This window comes from Arachis ipaensis, chromosome B04 (assembly GCF_000816755.2).
Source record: "Arachis ipaensis cultivar K30076 chromosome B04, Araip1.1, whole genome shotgun sequence".
NCBI lineage: Eukaryota > Viridiplantae > Streptophyta > Magnoliopsida > Fabales > Fabaceae > Arachis > Arachis ipaensis.
Window position 1 is genome coordinate 120,019,033 of NC_029788.2, and position 23,227 is coordinate 120,042,259.

At 38.0% G+C, this 23,227-nt stretch overlaps 1 protein-coding gene and 1 long non-coding RNA gene across 4 annotated transcripts; one reads left to right on the forward strand and one right to left on the reverse strand.

The window, feature by feature from the left end:
* On the reverse strand, positions 4,136–5,483 carry LOC107635011. 3 transcript variants are annotated; one of them, XM_016338370.2, is made up of 3 exons: positions 4,770–5,482; positions 4,595–4,658; positions 4,136–4,513 (listed from the first exon to the last, which is right to left on the reverse strand). In XM_016338370.2, the coding sequence occupies exons 1-2, from the start codon at positions 5,161–5,163 to the stop codon at positions 4,600–4,602; spliced, it is 453 nt and encodes a 150-aa protein (XP_016193856.2). In that variant the 5' UTR covers positions 5,164–5,482; the 3' UTR covers positions 4,136–4,513; positions 4,595–4,599. The 3 variants fall into 3 exon arrangements, with proteins under 3 accessions (XP_016193856.2, XP_016193855.2, XP_020977480.1); XM_016338369.2 differs by having other exon boundaries at positions 4,595–4,673; XM_021121821.1 differs by lacking the exon at positions 4,595–4,658 and having other exon boundaries at positions 4,770–5,483.
* LOC110271272 lies at positions 5,838–7,462 on the forward strand. The gene is made up of 2 exons (XR_002361823.1): positions 5,838–6,175; positions 7,023–7,462. It is a non-coding gene; the product is annotated as an uncharacterized LOC110271272 (long non-coding RNA).

A 23,227-nucleotide genomic window follows, 5' to 3' on the forward strand; every position in this document is an offset into this window, starting at 1 on the left:
AGATATGATGGTTGTACTTTATAAACAGATGAATAGAAATGATTAATATTCTATTTTGTCATTGTTGTTGCTAACTTATAATTTAAAAATGAAGCTAAAGAACAGTAACAAAACGAAAATATTTACTAATAACATTCACACTATATAAAATATTTTTAAACTTTCGTGTGTCAAACTAGACACCATAAAAAAATATGTCACAGATAGAGTATTTAAATAAGAAACATAACACATACACTCTAACATAGACATGGAACTTAATAGCTCTAAAGGTAAATGTTTAAAACCAAAATGTCACCACCAAAATATCTCGATGCATTAGTTCAATTCTTGGAACTTTTTAGTGGCTTGAATTTCGGAATTGGTACAAATCACATGAAACTGCTCAGTTTTAAAGTTGTAGCTACAAATGCACCAACTATCGGATTAATAAGAGCACTTGTTGCTAGTGGAGTACTTGAAACTGGAACAATCGATAGTGGTTAAGTACTTGAAATTAAACTAGAGCAATGGTGACTAGTGAAGTACTTGAAACTAGAACAGTGATGGCTGGTGGAGTAATTAAAACTAGTGCAGTTGTTAGTAGTGAAATAATTTTGGTACGACGTTGTCTTCATTTAGGGGTAAGTTTTGATGGCCTTACCTAGAAGTGCACAACAATTGTTGCACCCTTTTAACAGTTATAGCAAAATATTCAATTGGATGGAAAGAGAAATACAAAGAAATTTTAAAAGAAAACCATATTTAATACCTGGTGAAAGTTTATTTTCTAACATAACATGTTGGCTCATATCAAATTTAATCTCAGTAGCATTACTTTCATCTTAGACTTTATTTGCAGCACTTGAAATTTGATTCTCAGTACTTGTAACAGCTTCATCAGATGCAACATCAATAGCAGTTGCTGCAACAACTACAACCTCATCTTCAACCTTATCTAGAGGCAGTTCCTCTTGTTGTGACTTTTTTAATATTATAATGGTGGCAAGAATTTTCTTTACATGTCCTCTTCAGCTTGGTGGTGTTCTGCTTCTTGTCTCCCGCAGGACCTTCATCAGCATTTTTCTTTCGTTTCTTCTTTAGTTCTCCTGGAATCTTCTTATACTTGGGTGTTTGCGGTCTATTAGGCTGTGTTTGTTTATGAGAACAGGATAGGGCAAGACATGAGAACAGCAAAAAAACTCCTTTTAAAATGGCGCTATTGAAGAAAATAAGGAGAAGAAGAAGAGACTTCGTGAGAGATATAAAATAATATTCTAACATATTAAAATCCCTCAAAATATCCTAAACGATATCGTTTCTATTCTATTTAGACGTCAAAAATGTTTTATCAATTTAGTGTGGCCTCCATCTAACCACCTCATCATTCCGTGAATCAATATTATTACGATTAAAGATAAAATTAAAACAATTGTAAATTAAAGAATAAAATTAAAATTTAATTATAAGTTTAGAGACCACTTTAAAATTTAACTATTTTTTAATTATACACCACAAGTTATAATGGCAAATTATTTGTTTAGTTCTTAGATCATAAATTAAAGTACATATTGCGATCTACATGTTTAAATATAGATGATTTATATGGTACAGAGGTATTTTTATAGAGATAGAATAGAAGCAGCTTCAGGTTGACACGTAGCAAAAAAGACAAGGGACGAAGCAGAAGGAAATGGCTCTACAGTTGAGCCGCGCAGCCCATGGAAGATCCATTAGAAGAATGAGAGCACGTTATTAGTGGATGCATGGAAAACAATTATGTTTGCTTCGTTGGGTTTTCATTTGTGCCTGAAAAGCCCTGACAAAAAAGAAAGCAAGCGGGGCTTGTTCATTAAAACATTGTTAGGAGGATGGATTCACCAAAGAAAATTTGTCATCTTTTTGTTAATTTTTTTTTAATCTATTATCTATTATCTCTATTACTCATCTATTATATTTATTTATTATTTATTTTATTATATAAAAATTAAATATATTTATTATACTATTATATACTACAAGTATTTATTGAAAAATAATATTAATAGATATTATATAATTATAAAAAATAAGTGAGTTTATAATTATTGTTAAATAAAAATATAATTAATTTAAGAATGAATGAGTTTATAACTAAAATTAAAATAAATTAAATAGAAGTAAATTATTTGCTGAAAGATATTTATATATATATATATTAATTTGCATAAATATTGATAACAAGCTTAACAACCTGGTGGTTGTGAGTATCATGTTTTTTTCTTGATGAGGGGGTTCGAACACCAACTTCAACATTTTGAAAAAAATTTGACTCAAGCGGTTCGGTCGAACCGGCCTTAACGAGTTTGACCGATTTTGACCGGTTCACTCCGAGTTTAACCGGTTCGCACCGATTCATTGCCTCATCCAATCAGATCATTGGTCTGGATCGATTTAGGATCCGATTCACCAATTTTTCGGTCGAACCAGCCGGTCCGGTCTGATTTTGCTAACAATGTACAGTACAATTCATTTGCATTTCTGACTTTAATCCGCTGCATCGGGTAGCACATTTTGTAACACCCTCACTATCAAAAGTCACGCTTCCGGTTGCGCTACTCTGATAGCAAGAAGTATCACAACTACCTTACATATTAAATACTAAAATAGGAGCCTGTGACTCGACACTGTATCACTGATTTCTTTGAAAACCAGAAATAAATACTTTATCTTAAGAAAAATACAAGCAGGCATAGATTCATATACAAGACTCCTTACATAATAACTCAATATATTATACATATAAAACATACAATTCCTATCCCTCTTACAAACTTGTAATAACAAAGACGAGGGAAGAAAATAATCTAATTAATACAACATATAAACCAAACGCAGTATAACTCTTCTTAATGCTTCATCCGGTTCCTGAAAAGATAAAGCTATAGGGGGTGAGAACCTAACCACACGGTCTCACCACGGAGTTTCAAAGTTGTCATAAGAAGATATTCAATAAGAAAACTGTTTTCAAATTCAGTGATTATCATTGCCTTATGGATCCTTTTAAAATCTAATAGCTAATCGTTCAAAACCTTTTCAAAGAAACAATGTTTACTATTTTCAAAAATCCAAAGTCTTTCTTTTCTCATAAGCAAGTCTCAATCAGAAACCAACCACGCAATCAAACAACACAATCATTAATTCAGCACCAAAGTCCATTCTCAAATGTAACACGCCAAGACAAACACAGGCAAGACAGACAACGAAAGCACAAGTAGGAAGCAGTTACAGCAAATAGTTCAAGTAGCAATTAAGAACAGTTTAGCAATTAGGCAAACCAAAACAAGTTCAAACCCAATCAAAGCATACAAATGCATATGATGCATGCCTGTCCTATGGCTGATGAGGCTCATCTGTCGGTTATCCAGCCAACCCGACAAGTCTGAATTGTCCTTGGACTGTCCCCCGACGTGCATTCCCAAGAGTCTATGCATAGCTTTTTCTCAAATAATCAATATTGCTCAATGGGGTAACATTCCCGGGAATTTATATAGTGTCCGGTCACACTTACGTCGTAGGGTCAACAGAGTATCGAGTTTTCAACCTGGTACACGTGGTGGCAAGCCACGGCACTTAATCCAGGGAACCTCGTATCTCAGATATTTCAAATTCATAAGCCATATAAATAATTCAAAGATCATTTCTCAACATTCTCAACATCATAATTATTCATCAATCCAAATCTCATTTCCAAATTCATTCAAAAACCATATTTCAAGGAAAATCCTCATCAATCCTCATCATCCTTCTTTCCATCCCATTCATTAATAATCCCAATTCAAAATATAATTCTTTCTTTGATAAATAAATCAATCTTAAAACATAGAATGTTTAAAAACAAATCTTTTTAATTAGTTATTTCAAATAAAACTTCCAATTTTATAAAATTTCGGCAGCATTTCCTTTAAAACTCGGACACTGCCACCCTTTTCGGGTCCCATCCAAACATTTCTCAAATCCTTTCTCAACCATTTCCAAATCGCAATCACTTTCCAAAATTCAACCAATTCCAATATCAAAGTATTTTCAAATCAGACCAATTCCAATAATAAAACTCTTTAAAGTCAAACCAACTCAAGTATTAAATTATTTATAAAATCAGACTGACTCAAAATCAAACCGCTTTAACTTCAATCCAAGAAAAACCACTTTTCATAATAATCAAGTAAATGACTTTTCCAAATCCATTTCTTATCAACAACCATACTTCACTCAAGCAATCAAACACCCAATAATTCAGTCCAACAAGCAATCACATCCACAAGACAAATATAATCACAGAAATATATCTTTTTGCATCAATATCTATTTATCACAACTCTGTAATGTAAATTAGATTTTAAGAAAAACCCCTACCTCGATTGCGATCTAACTACGAGACATAAACTCTTTTTCTTTCGGCTCGCATTCAGCGACAGCTGCATCCGCAGTTCCGTTTACTTTCACAACAACAAAAACGGCTTTTACTCCAACCATGCGATTACCGAAACTCGACCTAGAACGTCAATATCACGAAATTCTCAATAATTCATAGCAAAATAATAGCAGTAAGGATATCAAGGTTAAAATAACTTACTGCAGCTATAGAAAACACAACGATGGAGCAGCAAAGAACATAATCAGGGACCTATGCATCTGTCCTGATGGCAGTAACACTATTCCGATTGGTAAGGCAGCAGGGATATCAATAAAATCAGAATAGCGGAGCAAAATAGAAATAGAACAGATTCAAGAAAGGAGGAAGCAGTTACCGGTAAATCTGGCCTGGTTCCGACAACAGCGTATAGCCGAGTAACTTGCAACAACCAAAACCCAATAAGACAGAGGCTTCAGATACGGTCTCCGGCGGCCACGGACACGGTTGCGCGACTCAAAACAGAACCAGGTAGAGCGGCGGTAGCCTCCAGCAACTCCGGTGAGCTTCCTCAACGACGGTGATGGCAGGAGCTTCGGCGGTGCTAACTGAGGCTGGACGGCGGCAGGAACGGCGGCGCCTATCCTTTCCCCCACCGCGAGCTCTCTGTCTCTCTCTCGCCCTCTGTTCCGATGACAGCGACGATGGCTCCCTTCGGCGACGACGACGGCGCGAATAGTAACAGCTGCGGCGGCGAGCTTCATCTGCAGCGAGAAACGGCATAACAGCATCGTTCTTCTTCTCCTCTGGCTCGTGGTCGGCAGCGACGGGCGCGAGGTCAGTGGCAATCCGCGATGGTGGCGACGAGCTGGAGGACGAACGGCGGCAGCTGTGGCAGCGGTCTTCCTCTCCCACCAACGCTCTCTCTCTCTTTTTTGGATCTCCCCTTCTCTCGATTAGCAGCGGCAGCGACGGTAGCAGTGACACCCATCGCGCCGCCTCCCTCTTCTCTTCTTTTCTTTCTTTCTTTATTTCCTTATTTTCTTTTGTTTTCCTCTGCCGTGGGTGTAATAGGGGAAGGACAAATGGCGGCTAGGGTTAGATACAAGGGGATTAGGGTTTAATTTGGGGCAAATGTGAAATTAGGGATTTTTGGACTCCATTTTTAAAATACCTTTTCAATTACAAATTTATAAATTAGTTTCAATTAAATGCTAATTAAATAAAAATTGGAGACAAATAAATTAATTCTCCTTTATTTATAAAATAAAATTAAAAATATAAATATTTAAAATTAAGGCATATAAACACTGAATTTTTTTAAATGAATTAATTCTCCTTTATTTAAATGATTTTTTTTTCACCAACACTGAATTGATTACACTCATTTGAACACTTCTTCCTGAAGGGGAGCATCAAAACCGCAATTCAGGCTGGGTCAGCATTGGCATTCACCTCTGCATTGATTGATTTCAGAGGTCAGAGAATAAAACATGATTCTCATAAGGAGTATGCTGCCTACAACTCTGCATTGGTGAAAACTATTAAGGGTGCAACAACTGGTTTAATTTCTGGCACCCTCTGGGTACTGTTGTTGCCACCTGGAATCATGTTCCTCGTGTTGAGAGAAACGTTGCTCTTCCAGGCCTCATAAGAACTTTCAAGATGATGGGCAACTATGCATTGACCTTTGTTGCCATAGGAGGAGTCTACATTGGTGTTAAGCAGTTGGTGCAGAACGCTAGGATGAAGAGGGATCTTGTCAATGGTGCTGTAGGTGTGCAACTGTTCTGGGTTACAAAGGTAGCCTTTTGCTCCAAACTATTTTATCTCTGTTAGACCATAATTTACATATGTTAAATCTATATCTTGAAATCTCACTTATGGAATGTCGATGAAAATGGTGAACAGAACTCAATGATGCTTTGATGGCTTTCCCCTATAATCTAATTAGATGTGATAGTGAAGTATCATATAAGGAAATCCAGTTCCTTTGTATGTGAATGTTGTGTGTACGTGTGCCCCCATCAACAAAATCCTCCTCCTCCTCTTTTTCAAGTTACGTTGCTTGTGTGTATTCGTGAGTTTTCATATTTGTTTCTTTATGATTTGTGTTTGGATCCGATGTGTTTTTATTCATATCCTTAATGTCAATTCTGAAATCACAGAAGCTTAAAGTGACATTTGTGCCCAGTGATCTGTTTCATTCAGATCCAATAATACTTGCTTGATAGCTGATGTTATGTGAACTTGAACCTTATTTTTCTTTATATAGAAACTAAATTCCAGAGTTTATTGCCTTTTGTTATTTTTTTTTCGCTGACATTTAGTTGTATTCCCTTATTTTCATTATTTTTCCGTGAAGCTCCTAAGTTGTTCGTTTTCCATTCCAACCAAGAAATTTTCTTGTTCTTAAAGCCCACAATGTCTTGTAGCCATAGCTTAAGGCCTAAGCATAATGTATCTGTTAGCGGTTGTAGTTCAAATAAAACCTTTATTGCTAACTAATTGAAACTTTTCTTTTAATTAATTTCTGGAAAGAATGAGAATTATAGGATGCCATGATAAAGTTAGCTGTATTTTTCGTTGCTTGGGGCTATGTTAGTTATTATTGTAATGCTTATTTAGCCTTAAAATTTGTTTTACATAGATGGTTGGTCAGTTAATGTGTCTGCAAATACTGGCACTGGAAGAAGTCAATATGTGAATGCTGGAGAACTAAGTGGCAGCACTTCTTCACATACTTAACAAGCTGATAAACATAGGGGTGTTAGCTTTAATACTGATTTGAGACATAGTGATCTTATAGCCTATATAAACATTGTGGGAGCATAGAACTAAGATATATCTTTTCCTATGTAAATTCTCTTGCCGGTACATATTTATTTGTCACAATCGGCCAAAACCAAACCCACATTTAGTATTTTGAATGTTGCTTTTTGTGCTTCATTTACGGAGTGTTATTGGTTGGTTTGTCCAAATTAGCTACAGGTGATTCTGTTGGATACTATCAGACATGTAGAATCAGTTCATTAATTTTTATTAATTTTTTGCAGTATTGTAAATTTATTGACAGAATTACTTATTCAATCGCAGATAGTTATACAATAGTCTCAAAATAACATAGCCCTGAATGTTCTTAACTTTTGAAATTAATTTCTTAAGCTACACTTATAAAATAGTTTCAATATAAATTTGTCAAACGTCTATATTTTGTTATTTCCTTTTAATGATTTTGTTATTTCACCAAGAAATGTACTCTAAGTCTTCATATTCTTTTTTTGTTTTTCTTCTTCATTTCTAGTCATGAGCTCTCCAAATACGAACACCATTAATAATGGCAACAGTTTGGTATATTTCTAGTCACGAGCTCTGCTTTCTCTGAAAGGTGGGTTTAATGTTGCAACTGGGAAGGCGTCAAATGCAGCAACTAGATATATCTATACAGATTTTAAGACACTCTCACTCCTGTTTTGAATATTTGACAACTGGCTTCAACAAAAATCGTGAAGGTCAATTTTTTTTCTTTCTATTTTCATGCAAAGTTCTTTTTTGCATGCTTTTTCATGTTAAGCTATTTTTGGAAAGGGTACACAAAAAAGGAATTGATTCTCCTTCTGCTGCTGCATATCCCGTGACCTTAGCAATATACTAATTTAAGTAATTGGGTTAGAGTCTACTTTTTTATAATATTGGGTACTGATTTACGTCTCTCTCTATTTGTTTACTTGACTACAAATTTTATTATTTTTTTGTAGTATTGTAAATTTATTGACAGAATTACTTATTCAATCGCAGATACAGTTATACAATAGTCTTAACATAATATAATCCTAAATGTTCTTCATTTTTGAAATTAATTTCTCAAGCTACACTTATAAAATAGTTCCAATATAAATTTGTCAAGCGTCTATATTTTGTTATTTTCTTTTAATGATTTGTTAGTGTTTAGAAGAAAAAGCTTAAAATTTCATGTCGACAAACAAGGCCTTTGACTTACATTTTATAATCATATGCTAAGCAAAGCCTTATTAATTATTATGCTTTTTTTTTCTCATTAATTCCAAAAAAAAGTATAGTCTAATTTTGATATGTAAATAATATCTCCGAAATTGTGTTTCACTTTTTATATAACAGAACACTTGCAAGTTGTAAGAGTAAACACTTCAATATCATAATAAAGCATTGCTGTCATTTTAAACTAATTAAATAAAATAGAATAAGAATAATTTGACACTAAATAATTAGACCTTTTGCATGAATATGGAACTGCACTAGTTTTCATGAATTAGACCTTTTAAATTCTACTTCTCTATTAAGTTAAACATTAAGAGGGCAGGGACCTAACATGGTGTTTAATGTTGGCCCCAATAGTGACTTACCCTACTTGTTTAATGACCCAAATAAAAGAGACAAACAAATAATATGTTTTTGTCATGCTTGTATATAATAACTAATAAGTTAGGGTCTAATTTTTGTACAGCGCACTTATTTATCGAGATGTAGCATCCCCATGTAATACCTTTTTGACCGTGACTAAAATGATGAACTAACAGTTCAATACCACATTCAACACTAGTGAAACAACTTTGTTTATTTTTGACATTCAATCAAAATAGATACAATATCATTTTCTTATTTTTTATTATCATAATATTTTTTTATAAAAACCCACTTGTAATTATTTTTATGTAAAATTAATAATAAAAAACATCATGAATTAAGTTTTACCATCATGAATCTATCTTTATTCCTCATCTTTATGAGACCTAGATAAAATATTAAACTTGTGCTTAGCTAAATCAGATCAAACATTGGTACTTTAGTTTACTCTATTGATCAAATAACATCCATTAAAGAAAAAGTGATGTTTCACCTAAGAAGGATTAAGCTTTTGGTTGTCCATCATGTGGTTTCCATTCAATTGCATTTGTCATATTTAATTGTGCTAGTTGCTTAGTGCTTTATGTAATTTATCTTGGGTTGGAGCCCTTAAACTCTAGCGTTTTCTTAACGTGTTTCCTTTACATTTCTTGTCCCCTGATGCTGTACTTTTGCATTTTCAATTGGAGAAAATTGGAGAGAAAATAGAGGAAGAAAAGATACAGCATATAAAAGATGAAGAATTGGGGTTGGGGTGGTAGAAAGAGAGAGAGAGAATGGTAACAGTTCTTGTTACAAAATGTGAAATAAAAATTAGTATCCAATTTTAAAAATTTTAGTAATTAATCAAGATAATTATTCATAATTTTATGAAAATAAATTTTTTATTTTTAATTTGAAGAAAACACCGCGTGGTAACTGTTGAACTAGAATTTTCGCTAATTCACGCTTTTGGGTTTGGTGGGTCGGCCACGAGCTTTGTGTGTGCGTGGAGTTCACGCTTCATAAAACTCATGCTTGCTTTCCAACACACTAACTCACCTTCTAACATCTTTTTCACACAATTTCATGAAAAAAGTATATGGGTACTGCAAGGAATTTAAGTAATTATATTTGTATACTAAATATATAAAAATATTATTATTATAATTAATTACATATTTAGAATATTTTTAATTAAAAAATACATATTAATTATTAAAAAATACTAATATTAAAATAGTGTCTAAAAAATAATAATGTCACTGCTATTTTAATAATGTTATTTTTTTTTCTATAAATTCATAAAAATATACAAAGCAAAGAAATTATATTTGGAGTTACTTTATAAAAAATTAGAGTAAAAATATATTTTTTTTAGCGTCTATTATAAAAAATGTATCAATAACGAAATTACAATGAGCCAATGACTAATAGCATATAAAATGAATTAATTACTCATAACATATATGGTTTTGTTACTTAGTTTAACATGAAATTTTTTGGGTTATGTTACATATATACCTGTTACGGTGGGTAACCAGAGATTTATGGACTGGATCGTATTAGTTGGCCCAAACGTATGAAAGAGGAGGCCTGCGAGTGGGTTATCGATCCACGGGCTCCGTCCGACTTGTTCGTACGAGGAGAGGGGGGTGGTACCTACAAAGACACTCCGATGCCAAAGTCAGCAAAGGGAGCAAAACAGGTCTAGAGAGTATTGGGCTTCTGAGATACCTGAGAAGTATCAGTGTATTTATAGGGGTGAACCCATAACCACCGTTGGAGTAGTTCCACCTTTTAAGGGGAATAACCGCCCATTTATCTTAGGGAGGTTGATATATGGCTCTTGGAAGTGGTTAGAGAGATTCTAGGGGCAGTTATCCTCTTGAGGGAGGTTTTATCTGCCAGCTAATCCTCGTACCGACTTCTTTAGAGCAAGTCGTGACTATTGCCGACTTCGTGGCATCTGGTTTGAATAGTGTAAGGCTCAATTCTTTGGGGTTGGGCCTTTTTACTTGGATCCTGGGCCATAGCGTTGGGCCAGGGTATGAACAGTGCCCCTACTCGAGCCCAATTTCTTTTCAAGATTTGGGTTCGAGTATTCTACTCGGGGTCGTAGCCGACTTGTTGGAGGACCGACGTGATGGTCTGGAACCGACGTGACTTTTCGTGACCTTTTGGTTCTTACAGTTACGTCTAATCAAGCGTCGCGTCCGTTAGGGATTTGCGTAGGGATTGATGGCCTTGGTAACGGTGCCTTCTTATTAATGACTGCCCCGCTTTTACCATTGTGCCTCTAGCATACTTTCCCTCTCTTTCGTTGTTTCGTTTCTGCGATTTTTCAAATTTTCTCTTCTACTTTATTTGCTCGTGGTGCAACCTCTGTTCGAAGGCTTTCATCTTCCTTTCCTTCACACCCAGACAAAGGTTAGTCCCTTCTTCTTTTCTCTACGAAAAAATGCTTCTGGCTTGCATGCTTTTATTAGAGAGAAGTTGGTTCGTAGGCTCTGACTCCGTATTCCCCTTAGAGACCGTGTTTTTGATTTTTCTTTTTCTTTTTTCTTTGTAGGTTTTTCTCACCTTTTAGGAAAAATAATGGCCTCTGTAGACATTCTTGCTCAATGGGTCGATGTCACTGTGTTAGGAGAGGAACCTTTGGTTGATGCCGAATTTATCACACACCTTTGCACTCATCACAGGCTTTGTACTTCTGAGGAGGATGAGCCGAAGTACGAGTTAGTGGCCCCGGGTCCGGAGGACCGTGTGTGTTTTGGGAGGGCCACTGAGGCGGTCCATCATTTCTTCTTTATGTACGAGAGCATGATTACCCGTTTGGGTGTTTTCCTTCCTTTTTCTGACTTTAAGATTGATGTTTTACGCCACTGCCGAGTTGCTCCTACTCAGCTTCACCCCAACTCTTAGGGTTTTTTGAAAATTTACCAGTTCATCAGCCATGCCCTGGAATTTCCGACTTCTTTGAGGGTTTTTTTTCTATCTCTTCCATATGACCAAGCCCTTCAGTGGGCAAAATAATAAACAACAATGGGTGTCCTTCCGAGCTATCCAAGGTCGGAGGATTTTCACCCTTTTTAATGAATCTTTTCATGACTTTAAAAATTACTTTTTCAAAGTGCAAGCTGTAGAGGGTCACCACCCCTTTTTTCTGGATGATAATTCTTCTCCTCGCTTCCCTCTATATTGGCTGGAGGACTCCCCTTGTGAGAAATATGGCCTGGATGACCTGGATGAAGTGGAGGCGGCCATTGTGGGGTTCCTCCGAGAAGTGTGGGGGAGGGCCCCATATTTGGACACTAAAAAGTTTCTCCAGGGGTCTCCAACCTTTGTCCAGGCACAACTAGGTAGCTTTTATTTGTTTATTAGATTTCCGATTTGTCTGACTTGTTTTTCCGACTTGTCTAATCTATTAGCTATTACTTGTTTTTTCAGAGATGGCGAAGAGGAATTCGAGTGAGTCTTACCAGAGGGTGCAAGAAGCTAAAGCGAGGTCCCGGGCCAGGACTGGTGGTGCCAGGGCGGTTATCTCTCCTCCTCCCCCTCCTCCCCGAAATTTGGGGACTCCTTCAGAACCCATTGTGATTTCTTCTTCAGCTTCTTCTCAGCCGCCCCCTCTCCCCGACCTTCTCCTGAGCCAGAGAGGAAGAAGCGCAAGGCTTTGGAGCCTGGCTCTTCCTTGGAAGGTGAGGTTAAAATTGATGCTCCTGCATTCATCCGGAAATACATCTATCCCCATACTCATATAGGTATGGATGATGTTTATGTCCGGAACCACCTTACCTCTCTGGCTGAGGAGACTATCAGGGCGGCGGGGGTCTGTACCAAGCTCTTAGATATCTTTGAGAAGACCCCTCTTAGCTCTTTGGGTTCAACCTTGAAGGTTGAAGAGCTAGAGGGAAGGCTTCTCATGTATCAGGAGCATGAGAGGGAGTTGAAGAAGGAAGTTACCAAATTGAGGGAGGAGAGAGATAGCCTTCGGGAGAAGGAGAGCAAGCTGCAGGCCCAGTGTAACATGGAGATGGACCTGAGGAAGACAGCACAGGATAGTTACCAGAGCTTGTTCGAGGACCTTGTGGGGGTTAGAAAAGATTTGCTGAATGCTCGGACCGCCTACACCGAGTTGGAGGACTCTATTGCTGAGGGATCTGAGGAGGCCTGGAGGGTCTTTAAGGAGCAAGTCGGGGTCATTGCCCCTGACTTGGATCTTTCTCCTTTAGATCCCAACAAGGTTGTGATTAATGGGGCCATTATTTATCCCCCAGTTCCCCAGGTTGTCTCCGAGTCAGAATTGAAGACTCAGGGGCAAAGAATCATTGAGTCCCCTCCTCGTTCGAAGGATGCTCCGAGTTCCTCAAAGCCCCAAGGTTCCTCATCTCCGACTCCTATGGATACTTCTCTCCTTGGCCCTGAAGCTGCTCCGACTACTCTTCCTGATCCTGGTGGTGATCCGTCTACTCCTCTGCAAAAATAATTTTATTGGCTATATGGGGGCCCGGCCTGTGGGTCCCCCCTTTTTTAAACTCTTTATATTTGTTTGTTGGTGGTGGTGTTTGTTGAACAATTTCTTCTGGCCTTTTAAGGCCGTAAACAAAACATTTTAAAAATACCCTTTTTGATAAGGGTTTTAAGTTAACAAAATAAATACCCTTTTTTGGATAAGGGTTTGAGTTACCTTATGCGTGCATGCTTTTCTAATTTTGATTTTTCGAAGACCCCTTGATCTTTTCTGAAAACCTTTCCTTTGGCTTGTCTGTCTTTCTGATTGCTTTAAGGGTTTTAGGACAGCTTTTAAGCTTTTTTCTAGGTTTTTCAATCTCTTTTTTGTTATTCCTTGTACTCAATTTTGTTTTATTGAGTTCTTATGACTTAGGTTATTTTTGCGATTCATTTTCTTTTCTACTCGGTTCTTTATTTCGACTTATGAGTCGAAATGTTTCCGAGTTTCTTACGATCAACTTTCATAACCTCTTTACACCGACTTGTACCTCGTCGTTTTATCCTGACGACCATCTAGGTCGGTTCATGGGATTTTCACGTTTTGTCGAGCTTAAGTCAGCGCGTTCGTAGAAAGACTTAGAAAACAAAAAGGAATTTATAAGAGATATTGTAAATGAAAAAAGATCTTTATTTATTGGGGGGGTACCTTCTTGCTACTAAGGGTTTTTGACAGCCTATTTTCCCTTAGCCTCTACTATGATGTCTCGTTAAAAACCCTTCTCCAGAAAAAACCCTTTTATTTTGGGAAAAAATCATGAAGTTGGGAAAAGAGTACATCAGGGAGTAGAGTTCGCTTTTAGCTGTAGTACCTTTTTATATTACAAGCATGCCACGACCTCGGTAACTCGGTGCCGTTCAAGTCGGTCACTTTATAATAACCTTTTCCTAAGACCTCATTGACTTTGTATGGTCCTTTCCAATTAGCAGCGAGTTTTCCTTCCCCTTATTTGTTGACTCCAATGTCGTTTCTGATCAAGACCAAGTCATTCGGGGCGAAGGTTCTTCGAATGACTTTTTTGTTGTACCTTGTAGTCATCCTTTGCTTCAACGCTGCTTCTCTTATCTGGGCTTCTTCTCGGATTTCGGGGAACAGATCGAGCTCCTCTTTGTGCCCCTGTATGTTTTCGATCTCGTCATGGAGAATCACCTTTGGGCTTTGTTCGTTGATTTCTATTGGTATCATGGCTTCTACGCCATAGACTAGTCGGAAGGGCGTTTCTCCAGTGGCGGATTGGGGCGTTGTTCTGTAAGCCCATAGCACTTGTGGGAGCTCTTCAGCCCAGGCTCCTTTTGCATCTTGTAGCCTTTTCTTCAGCCCTGCCAGTATGACTTTGTTGGCTGCCTCGGCCTGTCCATTTGCTTGTGGATGTTCCACCGAGGTGAACTGGTGTTTGATTTTCATGCTGGCCACCAGGCTTCTGAAGGTAGAGTCAGTGAACTGGGTTTCGTTATCTGTAGTGATGGAATATGGTATCCCATACCTTGTGATGATATTCTTGTAAAGGAACCTCCGACTTTTCTGGGCTGTGATGGAGGCTAGTGGTTCTGCTTCTATCCATTTTGTGAAGTAGTCTATTCCCCCAATCAGGTATTTGACTTGTCCCGGAGCCTGGGGAAAAGGGCCTAACAAGTCCATCCCCCATTTTGCAAAGGGCCATGGGGAAGTTATACTGATTAGTTCCTCGGGGGGAGCCACGTGGAAATTTGCATGCATTTGGCATGGTTGACATTTTTTCACAAATTCCTGGGCATCTTTCTGCAAGGTCGGCCAATAGAATCCAGCTCAGATTACTTTCCTGGCTAGTGACCTTGCTCCGAGATGATTTACGCAGATCCCACTGTGAACTTCCTCTAATACCTCGGTGGTCCTTGAGGTCGGTACGCACTTTAACAATGGTGTTGATATCCCCCTTCTGTAGAGAATATTTTTCACCAAGGTGTAGTGTTGTGCTTCCCTCCGGATTTTCTTAGCCTCTTTTTCCTCCTTGGGGAGGATGTCGAATTTCATGTATTCGACCAAGGGGTTCATCCATCCGAGGTTTAACCCGGTTACCTCAAGGACCACATGCTTTTCCTCTGTTTTTACCACGGAGGGTTCCTGGAGAGTTTCCTGGATCAGGCTTCTGTTATTCCCTCCTAGATTGGTACTTGCTAACTTGGATAGGGCGTCTGCTCTGCTATTCAGATCCCGAGTTATATGTTTGACCTCGGTTTCTGCAAAGCGTCCAAGGTGTTCCAGAGTTTTTTCCAAGTACCTCTTCATATTCGGGTCCTTTGCCTGATACTCTCCACTTATCTGGGAGGTCACCACTTGTGAGTCGCTGTATATCATCACCTTTGTAGCACCGACTTCTTTTGCCAGCTTCAATCCAGCAATCAGGGCTTCATACTCTACCTAATTATTTGAAGCTGGGAATTCAAACTTGAGGGAAACCTCTATTTGGGTTCCTCTTTCATCCACCAATATTATGCCTGTACCGCTTCCTGTCTTATTTGAGGATCCATCTACATAGAGTTCCCATGTAGTTGGCTTTTCCTCTTGATCTCCTGCGTATTCTGCAATGAAGTCGGTGAGGCATTGGGCTTTAATCGCCGTCCGAGTTTCATACCTCAAGTCGAACTCGGAGAGCTCTATTGCCCATTGAACCATTCTCCCTGTAACATCCGTCTTTTGGAGGATTTGCTTCATGGGTTGGTTCGTGCGGACTTTTATTGTATGATCTTGGAAGTAAGGCCGTAGCCTTCGTGAGGCTATCACTAAAGAGTAGGCAAACTTCTCTAGTTTGTGATACCTTAGCTCGGGGCCTTGTAGAACTTTGCTGATGAAATATATTGGATGCTGACCGACCTCGTCTTCTCTTATCAGGGCTGACGCGACAGCCTTGTCCGCTACAGATAAATATAGGACGAGGTCTTCTCCAACTACAGGTCGGGTCAGAATCGGAGGTTGGCTCAAGAATCTTTTGAACTCCTGGAACGCCTCCTCGCATTCAGGAGTCCATTCGAGCTAACATCCCTTTCTCAACAAGGAGAATAGTGGAAGGGATTTTAGTGCTGATCCTGCCAAGAATCTGGAGAGGGCTGCAAGTCGGCCGTTTAGCTGCTGGACCTCTCTTAGACAAGTCGGGCTTTTCATCTCCAGGATAGCTCTACACTTATCAGGATTTGCTTCGATCCCCCTTTGTGTCAGCATAAACCCTAGAAATTTTCCAGCTTCCATCGCGAAGGTACATTTTGCGGGATTTAGCCTCATCCCGTGTGCCCTTATGGTGTCAAACACTTGCGAGAAGTCTGCTAAAAGGTCGGCCTCTTTTTTGGTTTTCACCAGCATGTCGTCTACATAGACTTCCATTAAGCTTCCAAGGTGGGGGGCAAACACTTTGTTCATCAGCCTTTGGTATGTGGCTCCTGCATTTTTTAATCCAAATGGCATGACCACATAGCAAAAATTTGTTCTGGGCGTGATGAATGATGTTTTCTGCTGATCTGGCTCATGCATCGGGATTTGGTTATATCCCGAGTAGGCATCCATGAATGACAAGTATTGATACCCCGAGCTAGAGTCTACAAGGGTATCAATGCTTGGGAGTGGATAAGGGTCCTTGGGACATGCCTTATTTAGGTCGGTGTAGTCGACGCACATCCTCCATTTGCCGTTTTGCTTCTTGACTAGGACTACATTCGCTAGCCATGTTGGATATTTGACTTCTCTGATGAAGCCGACTTCTAGGAGTGCCTGCACTTGCTCTTCCACTACCAGGGCTCGTTCTGGGCCGAGCTTGCGCCTTCTCTGTTGTACAGGTCGGGACCCTGGGTATACCGAGAGCTTGTGGGACATAAGCTCGGGGTGTATCCCAGGCATATCGGAAGCTTTCCAGGCAAAGAGGTCGGAATTTTCTCTTAGGAGCTTAGTCAACCCTTGCTTTAGGGTTTCCCCTAGGTCGGCTCCTATGTTAGTGTTTTTCCCTTCCTCTTTGCCGACCTGTATTTCCTCAGTTTTTCCTCCCGGCTGTGGTCGCAGCTCTTCTCGGGCCCTTGCACTGCCGAGTTCTATGGCGTGGACTTCTTTGCCTTTTCCCCTCAGGTTCAGGCTTTCATTATAGCATTTTCTTGCTAGTTTCTGATCTCCCCTCACCGTTACTATTCCCGCTGGGGTCGGGAATTTCATGCAAAGGTGGGGAGTTGACACCACCGCTCCGAGTCGATTAAGGGTAGCTCTGCCGATCAGGGCATTATATGCTGACCCTACATCGATGACTATGAAGTCTATACTCAGAGTTTTGGATTTTTCCCCTTTTCCAAAGGTAGTGTGTAGGGGTAGAAATCCTAGTGGTCTTATTGGTGTGTCGCCTAGTCCGTACAAGGTGTCGGGGTAGGCTCTTAATTCTTTCTCATCCAACCCTAGTTTGTCAAAAGCGGGCTTGAAAAGGATGTCCGCTGAGCTCCCTTGATCTACTAGGGTTCTGTGGAGATGGGCATTGGCTAGGATCATAGTAATTACTACTAGGTCATCGTGCCCAGGAATTATTCCTTGCCCATCTTCTCTTGTGAATGAAATGGTGAGGAGGTCGGATGGTTCTCCTCCGACCTGGTAGACTCGCTTGAAATGTCTTTTGCGAGAGAATTTAGTGAGACCCCCTCCCGCAAATCCTCCTGAGATCATATGGATATGTCTCTCCGGAGTCTGTGGTGGTGGGTCTCTTCTATCCATATCGTCTCGCTTTCGCTTCCCATGACCATCCGACCTTTCTATGAGATATCTGTCAAGCTGGCCTTCCTGTTTCTCCATGTTGATGTACTTTTCAGCTCTTTCCTGTACATCACTTAAGGAGGAGGGGTGTCTTTTAGATATGGACTGTGAGAAGGGACCTTTTCTAAGCCCATTGACTAACCCCATTATGACTGCTTCGGTGGGTAGGTCTTGGATTTCTAAACATGCTTTGTTGAACCTTTCCATATAGGCTCGTAAGGATTCCCCGACCTCCTGCTTTATTCTCAGGAGGCTTGGTGCATGTTTGACTTTGTCTTTCTGGATGGAGAACCTCATCAAAAACTTCCTTGAGAGGTCTTCAAAACTGGTGACTGACCTCGGAGGGAGGCTGTCGAACCACTTCATCGCTGCTTTCGACAGGGAAGTCGGGAAAGCTTTGCATCGCGTAGCGTCAGAAGCGTCAGCCAGATACATCCGACTTTTGAAATTGCTTAAGTGATGCTTTGGATCCGTGGTTCCATCATAGAGGTCCATATCGGGGATTTTGAAGTTCCTCGGAACTTTTGCCCTCATTATGTCCTCGCTGAAAGGATCCTCCCCTCCAAGGTGCAACTCTTCTCGTTCGTCGCGGGAGTCCCGACCTTTGAGGGAGGATTCCAACTTCAAGAGTTTTCTTTCTAACTCTTTTCGTCGTTTCATCTCCTCTTTTAGGTTCTTTTCCGTCTCCCTTTGTCGCTCCCGTTCCTGTTCCAACTGTTCCAGGCGACTTTGATGGACATGGACTAATCCCATGAGTTCAGTTGCATGGGATGATCCGTCTTTTTCCGACTCGCGCCCTTCTGAGGAATTCACCTTCGGATTTTTGACTCCGGAGGTACCTCTCTATGCTGATCGTTGGTTCCTTGGTGGAGGGTCAAGTCTGCGTCATTGTTTCTGGCATCCAGATTTTCTTGTTCGGAATCTGATTCCACATGACTCTCTTCGGGGGATCTGTCCGCCATCACTGGTTGATCTCTCGGGTCCTCGGCAACGGCGCCAATGTTACGGTGGGTAACCGGAGATTTATGGACTGGATCGTATTAGTTGGCCCAAACGTATGAAAGAGGAGGCCTGCGAGTGGGTTATCGATCCACGGGCTCCGTCCGACTTGTTCGTACGAGGAGAGGGGGTGGTACCTGCAAAGACACTCCGATGCCAAAGTCAGCAAAGGGAGCAAAACAGGTCTAGAGAGTATTGGGCTTCTGAGATACCTGAGAAGTGTCAGTGTATTTATAGGGGTGAACCCATAACCACCGTTGGAGTAGTTCTACCTTTTAAGGGGAATAACCGTCCCTTTATCTTAGGGAGGTTGAGATATGGCTCTTGGAAGTGGTTAGAGAGATTCTAGGGGCAGTTATCCTCTTGAGGGAGGTTTTATCTGCCAGCTAATCCTCGTACCGACTTCTTTAGAGCAAGTCGTGACTATTGCCGATTTCGTGGCATCTGGTTTGAGTAGTGTAAGGCTCAATTCTTTGGGGTTGGGCCTTTTTACTTGGATCCTGGGCCTTAGCGTTGGGTCAGGGTATGAACAATACCAAAATCAGCCACTAAAGTCAGTTATCAGTATAAAATACATGTTAGAATATAAATACACATTGAAAATAAATTAAATCACAAATATATTTATACACAAATACATTGATGACTAATTTTAATAACTGATTTTAGTGTATAAATAACATTTCTCTTTAAAGATATATTTTAGTTAAATCTTTAAAATAATCAAAATTTTCATAGCAGAATAAATAAACTTTTTAAAGTAAAATAATTAAATATTTTATCAACACAAAAACTCAATTATTGCTATATTTTATTATAAATATAATTATATAAATTATTCTATATTTACATATAAATAACCAATTTGTGTGCAATCTTTCTATCATTCTATGCCTACATAACATGATCCTAAAATATTATTGTTTGTCTCCTAGTGAGTACGAAATATCTCCGTATGTAACTCTTAAGTTTTAAGTCTTTTTATACAAATAACAAAAAGTAACAATATCTAACTTAATTTATCTTTTAATTATTTTTAGAGTGGCCCCAAATGAAAAAGGAACAAGTCGTACATTATTTTATCGATTCAAAGATACATCACGCTGTTGTACGGTTTTGTGGTCCAGCCTCCCATTTGCACTAGTCATTTCACTCATTTGACTCATTTTCCATTGGAAAGGAAGAAATCAAAATAGATAGAAAAATGATATAAACGTGCTTTAGTTTAAATACTTTTATGGAATAAAACTGACATAATTATAAAATTAAAAGTAATTTAAGAATTCAATAAAAAAATATATATAAAAATCTAATTATAAATTTGATAAAACTATAAAAATTAACAGAATAATTAACTCAAAAATTAATCACTCAAACATGGTGGATCAACACTTGTATTATTAAGTTAGACATTGAGGAGGAGGGACCTAACATAGTGTTAAATGTTGATCCCAATAGTGCTTCTTCTAGGTACAATTTCCCTCCACTTGTTTAATGACCCAAATTAAACAGACAAGCTTTTGTCATGCTTGTATATACCCCCTGTAATACCTTATTGACAGTGGCTAAAATGATGAACTAACACTTCAATACCATATTCAACACTAGTGAAATAATTTTGTTTATTTTTGACATTCAATCAAAATAGATACAATATCAGTTTCTTATTTTTTATTATCATAATATTTTTTAATAAAAACCCACTTGTAATTATTTTTATGTAAAATTAATAATAAAAAACATCATGAATTAAGTTTTACCATCATGAATCTATCTTTATTCCTCATCTTTATGAGATCTGGATAAAACATTAAACTTGTGCTTAGCTAAATCAAATCAAACATTGGTACTTTAGTTTACTCTATTGATCGAATAGCATCCATAAAAAAAAATGATGTTTCACTTAAGAAAGGTTAAACTTTTGGTTATCCATCATGTGGTTTTCATTCAATGAATAACAATATTAAGGAAACAAATTTTCAAGAAACTGGCACATGTAATTTAAATGGATCAAGTTTGCCTCAACACAATGGACTCTCAAGTAAATCTTTGACTACTCATTCCGGTGGCTAATATTTTGACTTTGAATTTAACCTTAATTTGTGCATGCAAAAGTTCAACGCCCAAAAAATCTATCATTAAAGTAACAAAATAAGACCAAAATAAATACAATACAAAGCAAGACCAAAAATTCTATGAGAGGATGGCAGCGGTGACTCAGAGATAGTGTCGAGGTGAGGCTTTTAGAGAATAAGACGGCAGGGTCTGCTAGTACTTGTGTGAGTGGGGGTGGAGAGCTTCTAATATGTTGCTGCAGTGTGTTGGTTGGGAGGGAGAGGGATGGGAACGAGGAAGTAGATATTGCCGCGACGGAGGTCAACGTGGGGAGAAACATGAGGAGATTGGGGGAAAAAAGGTTCTTGAGGACATGGTTAGGATGGGCTCTCATGACGTCAGCAGCCTTGATGGTGCAAGTGGTGATCTCTTCAACTCTGGCATTGGAGTGAACTATTCGTATCACGTCTAGTGCCCCGCATGGCAAGATGCATGATATGCATCCCCTTATGCTCTTCTTCATTATCCACATCCTTCCCTTTCCTACCCACAATACACACACTTTCTTCTTTTCTCCTTATATATATATTTTTTCTCTACCTACATTTTTTATTCTAAAACTCACTTGCATTTATCTTCCATATTAACCATACGCTTTGTACCAAGAGCCAAACACCTATTATAAAAAAGTAATCAGTACAAGAAAGAGAGAGGAAAACCTAGATCAGATTAGTTTCTAATTGAAAAATATCTGAAGCATAGCATCTCAGATTAAGGATAGCCCTACAGTTACCAAGTAATTCCACTAGTGCAAATAAAAGGAGAATTCTATGACACAACAGCATTTTCCTTTTCTTTTTCCTTTTTCTCTTATTGCCCATACTCATGCTAGTTTTGTCTACACTTAATACGAAGAAAATAAAACGAAAAGTATACTAATGCGAAAATTAGTAATAGCACTTAGACTAGCCCAATATATAGACTGAAACAAAATCAAGCGGGGTTCAATACTATCAGAAAAAAATCAAGAGGTTATAGGTTTTCAAGATAATTAGTTTTCAATTTATTTTTTCCGTTGACCATTGGCTTATGAGGGAAAATAATTAAGGTTCCTTTATCTTAACATGAGAGAAGGAATATGTCACTATTCACCAGAGGTTATTGAGGACAATTCAACAATTTTGACTCTTCCAAGTCCTCCAAAAGTACAATGTCCAAGCGGGCACAAGTGGTTTTGTTTGACTTATTTAAGCATCATATCTCGGATTCCATTTTTAAGATTGTCTCTGTGCAATAGGTTTTATAATCAGTTCACTTTTAATTAGAGCTTTTAATTTTTTAAATTTTCGTATTTTCTATTACTTTTAAGATTTTGTGAGAAAATAAAAATGATCTCTCCATGTATTAATTTATTAGGTTTTCTTTCAATACAGTTAGAATCCCTTTTAACCTTATCCGTTACGATAATATTTTAAGTATAAATGCCGTTTATTTTGAATTTGGCATCCTCACTCACACTATATATTGTGATGGAAAAAAATTTGGTAACAAAAAATTTTCAGTCATAATTAGCCAAAACTTTCCATAAAAATATATCAAAATTAAATTTTTAATTATATATATTTATATTTGTATCACTTCTAGTTAAAATAGTTAGGGCTACACTTTTGTTAATTTGACTATATATATGGTTTATGTGAAATTAAGTTAAACTTTATATATAATTATATTATGTGATTATTTAGAAGAAGAGATAAACTTTGTTATGATGATTATATTATATGATAGGAAAAATTTTAAATATTTTTAAAATATATATGTATTAGCAATTTTAATTATTAATTTTAATTATAAAAAATATACATTATTTATTAATTGACATTAACAATTAAAATTATATTAATATTTTAAGAATGTTTAAAAATTTTCTATACGAAAAATGTATAGGAATATAAAGTAAGGTGTTAATATGTGTATAAAATATTAATATTGAAAGGATAGTACTATTATTATTATGGTGTAAATGTGGGGTGATGGAAGCAATAAAAACTTTATAGTTTATAGGATGGGTAACACAGAATGGGATGTTAACAAAAGAGTAAAAGTAAAACTTTGAAAAGCAGAATAAAGCTGCTGCCATTCCCATTCGGCCATTCCCATTCCCTTCACTCTCT

Bases quoted from the DNA above. Each gene is read 5' to 3' on its own strand.
- LOC107635011 (XM_016338369.2), bottom strand. From the start codon at position 5,163: ATGCTGTTATGCCGTTTCTCGCTGCAGATGAAGCTCGCCGCCGCAGCT. The intron at 4,674-4,769 runs GTAACTGCTTCC...CAATCGGAATAG, and splicing joins GAACCAGGCCAGATTTACCG to TGTTACTGCCATCAGGACAG.